The following is a 9,836-nucleotide window of genomic DNA, read 5'->3' as shown; positions in this document are numbered from 1 at the left end:
AAAATTATATCATATAAAAAGCACTTAATTGTGCAAAAGTGGGTGAAAAAAAAAACTCTTATTTCTATCAAATCCAGTTTTTGGTATGTTCGATGTCGGTGCTCCTATTTTGAAGACAAACACGTTGAAATATGTAAATGAATGGCAAAACACTTGCATTGGTATAACAGTTATTCTTTTGGCAGATATCTGAAAAATAAAAATAACTACATAGGAGTCATATTATCGCAAAACATCTGCAGAAATAAAGATGTGTTTGAAAAACTTCTTGAACTCTGGCAAAAATTAATTCTTCACATCTGGAGTAATTTACAAAAAAAAAAAAAAAAATGGCCACTATATGATAGGATTATCAGAAAGATTACAGAATTTATATACAACAAAAACTGAAAATTATGAATTTTTCAACTTATTCTTTCCACCAGAGAATTTCTCTAGTTAGAATAACTAACTTGAGTTTATCTGTTGGAGATTATTAAATGTTAAATTGAAGTGTGCTTAAGAAAACAAACTGACTATATTACGAGTCACTTCTACATTTCATCCAACTAGACTTGAGTCACCAGTTTTATGTTAAGCATAAAGCTACGCAATGAGCTACACAATATGTTGTGCTCACCATGGGTATCAAAACCCATATTAGAGTTATTTTTTGTTTGTTTGAAGTTGAGCCCAAAGGGCTATCTAATGCTCTGCCAACCAAGGGTATCAAAACCCAGTTTCTAGTATTGTAAGTCCACAGACATACCGCTGAGGTGGGGGGTATTTGATGTTAAGCATAAAGCTACACAATGTTTTATCTGTGCTGTGGGTATCAAAACCCGATTTTTAGCACAAGAATCCAACAGACTTGCGGCTGAGATATTGGGAAGCACATATCATTCTAACCTAACAGTTGTAGCTTGTTTCCTGTTATCTTATGCTTCATTATGTGTATTTAACTCTGTGTTAGTCTGCTGTAAAGATTTTCCAGAGTCTCAGCAGACCCGAAAATAAAAAATTAAGTTTAAAATAATAATCTTTTATTTTGTAAACAAAAAAACACTAACACTCAAAATCTTTTGCTTTTTTAATCAATAAATGAACATTCAGTATTACAACTCGTTTCTTTTTTTACCACCTAAACTAAGTTGTAACAATTTAACACAAACTAGCCAAACACTGAAGCTATTGAGAACAACAGACATAAAAGTTGGGGTCCGTAAAGACCCTAGAAGACTAACACAGGTTAAATTGTTTTCCTACACTTATAATAAAACATAATAGCAGTGCATCATGACTGGGTTGCACCTAATGTCAGGTGCAAGTTAAAAGGTTAGTAAAAACATATCTTTGTTAAATAATAAACATATTGTTACACATAGGGTACTGAGAAGTCAAACAACTTAATAATCAATAAAGAGAAGCTAAATTTTTTTCATTCGGACGTTGATATAAAAATACAAAATTTAGTGATTGTTGTTTTAACTACGTAACAGTCGCACTGGGAGAGGTAGATAAAGACCCATAAAAATATTTACACCAGCAGAAACTTAATAAAAATACAAAATTTAGTGATTGTTGTTTTAACTACATAACAATCGCACTGGGAGAGGTAAATAAAGACCCATAAAAATATTTACACCAGCAGAAACTTAAAAAAAAATACAAAATTTAGTGATTGTTGTTTTAACTACATAACAGTCGCACTGAGAGAGGTGGATATTGTAAGGAAGTGTTACAATGAAAATTTATACTGCTCTTTTTATAAAGTATAAACTGGATAAATTATGTGCAATGAAATATATATATATATATATATATATATATATATACAAGCAAATAAAGGATTTAAAACCTTTGTGAACATGTAATTTTTTTTTCAGGCAATATAGTTTGTTTCGTAGTTAAACACCTAGCTACACAATGGGCTATCTTTGCTCTGCTCACTGCAAGTACTGAGACCCAATTTTTATCATGGTAAGCCCTTAGCTTTGCCACTGGAGGGATTCGGGCAATAAAAAACCGTTTCACACATCACGATGCATAAACATATGCAAAAACACCTTAGCAGGTTTGATGTTCTTAATAACCAGTATATGATTTGAACAAGTTTGACGCTTCAGTCATATATCAGATTTGAAAGAGCTGCAACCCCAGACGAAATGCATACACTATGGAGATGGAGGGACCTGCGAGTTATATAGGGCATTTTTTCTACAATCTATTACTACTGCTCGTATAATGAAGGAAAGAAACTCCACCTACTCATTCTTTTCCACTCTCTAAAACTTCTTCGTGATGAACCACTTTTGGTTCATTCTTTTGAACAAAGATTAAATAGGTGTAGACAACACTGCCTAACATACTGAAAAACAAAAAAATATATAGTTATTGACCAGATAACAATGCTTACACTACTATATTACTAACAAAAAGGAAACTTAAAAATGGGGCACTGAATTCTGAAAATTACTCACCAGTTTTTAAAAAATGTAGTTTGACTGGAAGTATTCATACATATTAAAAGATCAATTTTTTTTATGTGTCAATGTTTCGGTCATGTATCTTTAACGAGAGACTATACAACATGGTGCTCTTCTGGAGATACTTAAAGTTATTTCTAAACAACTTTTTATATAAAGTTTACAAATTTTATTACACTAAAAAAAAATTTAAAATAAGGGATTTTAAAAACATGACTAGTTTTGGTCTTAGGCCTACATGAGGTGTAATTTAATGTAATACATCTTTCATTGTAGGAGAGAAAAAATATAAAGAAGTAGAGCACCCTAGATAGAGTACTTATTTTTTAACAAAATAAGAGTACTTATTTTTCTAACAAAATAAAGTCTTTATCATATCAAACAACAGAAAGGTTTTACTTTATTGAGTTAGAGGCAAATGTGAATCGATTATTAACCCATTAACTGCAGATGACGGATATTTCCATCATTGAAGTTCAATGGCTCAGCTGCGAATTACGGAAATATCCGTCAGTCGCACATATATAACTATAACTCTATGCAAATGACGAAAATTACCGTTTTATTGCGATTGATGGCAACTCAGTTTTATCTGCGAGTCAGAAAACGGCAACTAAACTGCTCCTGCTGCAGTTAATGGGTTAATTTTTTCATTCCTGGTAAAGCTACTTTTAGTAATTTTTCAATCAACAGAGTTAAAAGTTTCTGAATTCTGTTGTGAAAGGAACATTACAGAGAGGTTCATTGTAGTGGTAATAAGTATAGTGTGAACTGAAAGGTTGATATCATCCCTTTTCTTTGCAGCTCAGACGTATTCTGTGATCCTTTCCCAAATAGGTGTACATATGTTTATTTTTGAAGTTTTTTTAGAGTAATAAACTTTATTAAATTCACATAAAAAGTTATTTGAAAATATACAACATTGATAAATCAGATACAACTGTAATGTATGGTGTCAAGAGTTTGCTCTTTTTTCTTTTTAGTATGAGGTGGCAACATTTAACAATGATTAATATATTGTTTAATAAACAATGAAGCCTCGTATCTGTTACTTAAATGATCAGTAGAGTGAAAAGAAATAAAACGGTAACTAAATTTAAATCTTGTGGTTAATATAAAATGTGTTGATGAAACTGATATGTTGTACATAATTTTAAAGTTAAAAACAGACTGGTTTGTTTCATTTTGCTCCAGTGATGTTTTTGAACAGTTTCTATGCAACTCTTTACTGTTGTCTTTTCAAAACCACACATAGTTTATTAGAAAATATCAGGATTCTTGAGTATTAAAAGATGATGATCCCACTGGGTGATTAAATTTAATATTGTGAACAGCTTTACAGTGGAGATGTTTTTAAGCAATTAAAAATGTGACATTTCAGCCCATTAGAGCATGCCACCTTCAGACAAAGTATGATTAATAAATACACTGTCCAAAAACTGTCGCCCACTTCTATGGGCCGAAACATCACAATTTTAACTGCTTCAAAAACAACCATTTCCACTCTTCATGATACTAATAATATCAGGGTTTTCCTCAGCTGCTTTTACCACACTAGTATCAATATGCATCTATTTTCACTGATATATTTAAGAGTATCATATGCCAAATTCTTCTCCTGACTGTCTCCTTAACAAGCTATTTACGATGTGTCATGCAAAAAATCATTTTTGTTCTTTTCATTCAAACTGAAAATAGCCCACATTGTTTACATGTATCTGGCATATAGTATAAAAGAAATGCAAACACTCAGCATCATGTGCACGTTGGTTCAACAGTTCAAGCCCGAACTACTGTTCTTGATGTTTCACATCCAGCCTGAAATAAAGCTTAACTGCAGTTGTTTTTGGTTTTATTTCTATGATGTCACCACCTCACAGTTGTACATGAGTTATCACTCTCTCCAATCCAATTCTTAGCAGTAATTTTAGTTTGAAAATCTCACAAGCTCCAAAGGGGTTTGAAAGACAACTAGGGGCACTCAGAAACTGTTGTTTCTCTTCGCCCTGCTTGCGTAATTTAGGTTTAATCGTTCAACGTATGTGGTAAATTTTAGGCTAGCGGGTCGAGACGTTAAATGACTTGATTACAATTTACAAGTGGGGTGTGAAGATTATTAACTTGTGGTTTGTCAATTGACTGGCTTGACAAGTGTGTGCAGTAGCATAACTAATGCAAAGCCTCAAGGTATTTCATTCAAAGACATAGCAGTCAACATATAAAAGAAATGTACTCAATATAATCACTATAAGAGTGTTACACAACCAAGTCAGTAGAATTTTAGACAGTCTGGAATAGAAGAAACCTTAACTTGGTTAAGAAAATACATTTTTACTTTGCTGTTCATCAGGTTCCAAACAATTTAAAACACAAAATTCACCTCATATTGAGCCCTATAAAGTTGGTAATACTGAAGACATAATCCCCACCGACAAACATTCCAAGATAAGTGACTAGAATATTCTGTTGAGATGAAACAAACCAACACTCATTATTTAAGCACAATACACATTAAGATTGAAAAAATAATAATAATAAAACTATTGCTAATTATCTTAAGTTACTAAACAAACAATTATCTTGATTATTGTACAACATATACAACTATTAGGTTAGGTTGCAAAATGTGGTTTTAGCAAAATACCATAAACTAATACTAGGTGTACTTTCGCAGGGTCTCCAAAACTGTTCTGTTTCAAGAGTAAATTAAACCAAACTTAAGAACAACAAATAAATATTTGTTTGTTTGTTTGTTTTTGAATTTCGCGCAAAGCTACACGAGGGCTATCTGCGCTAGCCGTCCCTAATTTAGCAGTGTAAGACTAGAGGGAAGGCAACTAGTCATCACCACCCACCGCCAACTCTTGGGCTACTCTTTTACCAACGAATAGTGGGATTGACCGTCACATTATAATGCCCCCACGGCTGAAAGGGCGAGCATGTTTGGTGGGACGGGGATTCGAACCCGCAACCCTCAGATTGCAAGTCGAGCGCCTTATCCACCTGGCCATGCCGGGCCATAAATATTTGTATTTCTTGCTTTTGAAGTTCATATGTCATGCTGTGTTGTAGCCTACAGAATGCATAATTCTTCTCTTGATTTATGGCATGCGCACATTCTGCTGACATCACGACAGTACAAATTGCAACGTTAAGCATCCTTTATGTGATGTCATTTTAGTGTCTACTGTCTGACTGACAGACAACACACTACTGTATAGTGGTGAGAGTCATTAAAACAGGTGACCCCTCCAGGCAGCCTTTGGCGCCCCCTTTGGGAAATAAATGCAATCATCATGGGAGTCCTTAATATCTAAGTGATAAAAAAAATTTAAATAGAGATAAAGTACAGATATTAAAAAAAAATAAAAGCTTTTAACTTTTCCTTTAATTTTCAGTCATACAATATCTATATTTCACTGACTTTCTGTGCACACTCACATGGCTAACATGAGTTTTCCTTTTTCAAACATTTAAAGTATTTTCCTTCTGTAGGCCCTCTTCAGGAGAAACATGTTTATTACACAGATACTACTGTAGTTAAATCATGATCTGATGCAAAAATTATCTGATGTTACTTAACACCTTATTCTGTACACGACAGAGAAATTAGAAATTTACTGACAATTCTGCTGTAAATTCAGAAACACATTATTGTAAGAAATACCAAAATATTTTGCTTCAAAGCAAAGTTCATCTTTAATATCAAAATCCATTTGTCAAGGACCTGTTCAAAAACTTGTCACATAGAATTTACACTATCATTTTGCAAAAACCCTCAAAATGACTCTGCAAGAAATCTAAATATACGTTTTTTTTAAATGTTCCTGTTATTTATGTAGCCACGTTAGTTACTGTAGTTATTGAAACATATCATATTACACTTTGCAGGTGTTTACCTTCAACTTATTTGAGACAACAACTGGTGGATGGGAAAGATCCGATCAGAGACTAGGCATTATGAAATTATTCTAATGATAATGTGTGTTTATGTTAAAAAAAACGACTCTTCAAGACGACTCCTATAATACGTGAAAACTTACTTTGAGACAACCGACAATAGTCGTGGTAAGTGGAGAATTGTACTGAGTACAAATTATTGTTGAATACATTAAAATGAATCCCATGGTACAAGAAAGTAAAAACCATGTTAAAAACCACAAATTGGTCCACTGGTCATATTCAATAATCTACAGAAAAGATACAAAAAAAAAAGATATATATTATAGGTTTATAAGTACACCTGTAACCTCATTACAACTACATGAACACGAAACTTTCTTCACAATTATGCAAAACAACTTCTATTAAATATACATAACAAATAATAAAGGTGTTGTTTTTACAAGTAGAATGTTAAAAAACTGTCAACTACCCACTGTTAAATGTGACTCTTTACTGGTAGTATGTTACACAACTGTCAACTACCCACTGTTAAATGTGGTTGTTTACTGGTAGTATGTTACACAACTGTCAACTACCCACTGTTAAATGTGGCTGTTAACTGGTAGTATGTTACACAACAGTAAACTACCCACTGTTAAATGTGACTCTTTACTGGTAGTATGTTACACAACTGTCAACTACCCACTGTTAAATGTGACTCTTTACTGGTAGTATGTTACACAGCTGTCAATTACCCACTGTTAAGTGTGGCTGTTTACTGGTAGTATGTTACACAGCTGTCAACTACCCACTGTTAAGTGTGGCTGTTTACTGGTAGTATGTTACACAGCTGTCAACTACCCACTGTTAAGTGTGGCTGTTTACTGGTAGTATGTTACACAGCTGTCAATTACCCACTGTTTTACTACCAGTAAACAGCCACACTTTGTTACACAGTTGTCAACTACCCACTGTTAAATGTGGCAGTTTACTGGTAGGGTGTTGGAAGCCTGACGTATGCCTACCACTAAGATTATGTTAAATGCAGTTCTTACCAGAAACATGTTGGGTGATTATTGACTTGTTTCCAGAATTATTAGGCTGAATGTGGTTGTTTACCAGAAGTGTGTTGGATGCTTATTGACTCCTAGTATGACTATATTAAACCTTGTGGATTCAGTATTCGTTTTCCCACTGAAAGCAGTAAACAATTTTGTCTTGTATCGAATGAAAAGAAAGACTGACTGGGATTCTTTCTTATGGAAACAATTTTCTAAATTATTATTATCCATGACATTTTTTGGATAAAAATAGTTGCAAATGTAATTTTTACATATGGATTGTTTTCGTATAGGTTTGTTTGTTTTTGAATTTCGCACAAGGCTACACGAGGGCTATCTGCGCTAGCCGTCCCTAATTTAGCAGTGTAAGACTAGAGGGAAGGCGGCTAGTCATCACCACCCACCGCCAACTCTTGGGCTACTCTTTTACCAACGAATAGTGGGATTGACCGTCACATTATAACGCCCCCACGGCTGAAAGGGCGAGCATGTTTGGTGGGACAGGGATTCGAACCCGCGACCCTCAGCTTGCGAGTCGAGCACCTTATCCACCTGGCCATGCTGGGCCCTTTCGTATAGGATTAGTATCGTATTACCTGTTACACGATCTACAACTACCTTTGTAATCAATGGTGGTTTTCAATAGAGATTATTTTAAAATCATAAAATTTTCAAAATAAGAAACACGTGGATTGTTAATTTGTTTATTTGAATTTTGCTCAAAGCTACTCGAAAGCTATTTACATTAGCCTTCCCTAATTTTGAAGTTATAGACTATTCAAAAGGCAGCTAGTTAACACTAACCACTGCCAACTCTTGGACTATTCTTTACCAACAATCGTCACATTATAATGCCCCCCCACAGTAGGTGGGCATGTTCAGTGACAGGTTTCAATTCTGCAACGTGCGGGTTGCCAGCCAAGTGCACTTACCACCAGGCTCTAAAGTAAAGATTTGTGACTCGCAATTAAATTTCAGTTGTATTTCGTGTAATTATTTAATTATATTGTATGTTTCTATCATCAAATGTTCCTTGTACAAACACGCGACTCCTCAGAAAAAAAGAAAGAAAAGAGTCTTACATACTGTACTTCTGACATTAGTGTAGAGCAATCAAAATAAAGACAGGTATCAGAGAACTCCATTTCACTTATATTAAACACATAGCTTTTATTTTTTTTTCTTTGCATTCTTCAATGCTTAAAATGTTAAGATATTTAAAGGGTGATAACACAATAACTTTAAGTTGACTGACCACAGAACTTATAATAATATCAAACCATACTTCCAAAGACTGAAATTCAGTTCATTCTTACTATTCATTCTTTTGAAATTGGCTCGATGAATTACTAAACCCATGAAAATGTTTTGTTTGAAGACGCAGATGTAGAATTCTAATTTCGGCACGAATTCATTCTATGATTAAATATATAATAAAATTCGTTCATCGGAAAAAGGAAATTTGTAATCGGCCACAAAGATTACATAAAAAAAAACACGTTACTTATTATATTTAACTACATATGCTACAATACACGAACTAATTTGTATTTTCAGGTGTTTTCCCTTAAAATATAAACTAACAACCTGGTTAAAAAAGTAAATGAAATTACTTTTACGGTTACCCATGTTTGATAAACATATCAAAATAATGAGTTTATACAAACCTTTGGAAAATCCCCACTCAACCAAGTTATGTACATTAAAGGGGCAAACATGAAGAGGACGTTATAAAACAAAAGTCCAAACTTCGTAAGATCCTAAGCAACAGAAATAAGAAGCATTTCAAATATAGAACATTGCTAATATGTAAATAGTTGTTATTTTCATATATTATAGAAATATCGTAGATGGACTTCTATCAAATAATTGTGATTGTTCCGAGACAATATACAATGTAAAATAACTATTTCAGGTGTGGTTTGATTGTAAAGTAATAAATTTACAATATTCTTTAATATTGCAGTAATGTAGTGTTCACCGGCACACAATTTTTATTTTTTTTTGTATATTTACCTCAGATTTTTGCCTTAATGCTTTTTGTTTGTTTGTAATTATGCACAAAGCTACACAATGGGCTATCTATGCTCTGCCCACCACAGGTATCGAAACCCAGTTTCTAGCATTGTAAGTCCGCAGACATACCACTGTGCTACTGGGGGGTATAATACTTTTTGAAAAGATTACTCGTGTATTGATGACCTAGGTACTCCTTAGCCGTAGTACAAGTAACACGAAATACTTTAGCGATACTAATTTAAATTAATATTAACATTATCAGGTAACAGAGTATAAGCATGTATATATGAATCTAAGTTTCAAATGGACAGCAACTGCCTGTTGTAGAAACCTACAAACGTAGAGGACGACGTTTCGAAAATCTTCCGCCTTTCGTCTTCTGAAGATGAAAGGCGGAAGATTTTCG

General features: G+C 33.6%; 1 protein-coding gene across 2 annotated transcripts in view; it reads right to left on the bottom strand.

The window, feature by feature from the left end:
- Positions 1-7: 7 nt before the first annotated feature.
- Positions 8-9,836, bottom strand: part of LOC106468328 (UDP-N-acetylglucosamine/UDP-glucose/GDP-mannose transporter-like) — a 29,651-nt gene continuing 19,822 nt past the window's right edge. For both annotated transcript variants that reach the window (XM_022396665.1, XM_022396664.1), the window contains 5 exons: positions 9,079-9,171; positions 6,509-6,655; positions 4,846-4,928; positions 2,248-2,347; positions 8-189 (listed from right to left, as the gene is read on the bottom strand). In XM_022396665.1, the coding sequence (XP_022252373.1) occupies positions 2,248-2,347; positions 4,846-4,928; positions 6,509-6,655; positions 9,079-9,171 (423 nt within the window). In that variant the 3' untranslated portion in view covers positions 8-189. The remainder of the gene's footprint in view (positions 190-2,247; positions 2,348-4,845; positions 4,929-6,508; positions 6,656-9,078; positions 9,172-9,836) is intronic.

Source organism: Limulus polyphemus, unplaced genomic scaffold (genome assembly GCF_000517525.1).
Source record: "Limulus polyphemus unplaced genomic scaffold, Limulus_polyphemus-2.1.2 Scaffold2965, whole genome shotgun sequence".
In the NCBI taxonomy this organism is placed as follows: Eukaryota; Metazoa; Arthropoda; class Merostomata; order Xiphosura; family Limulidae; genus Limulus; species Limulus polyphemus.
Note: the sequence above shows the minus strand (reverse complement) of the source record. Positions and strands in the feature narration are given on the sequence as shown.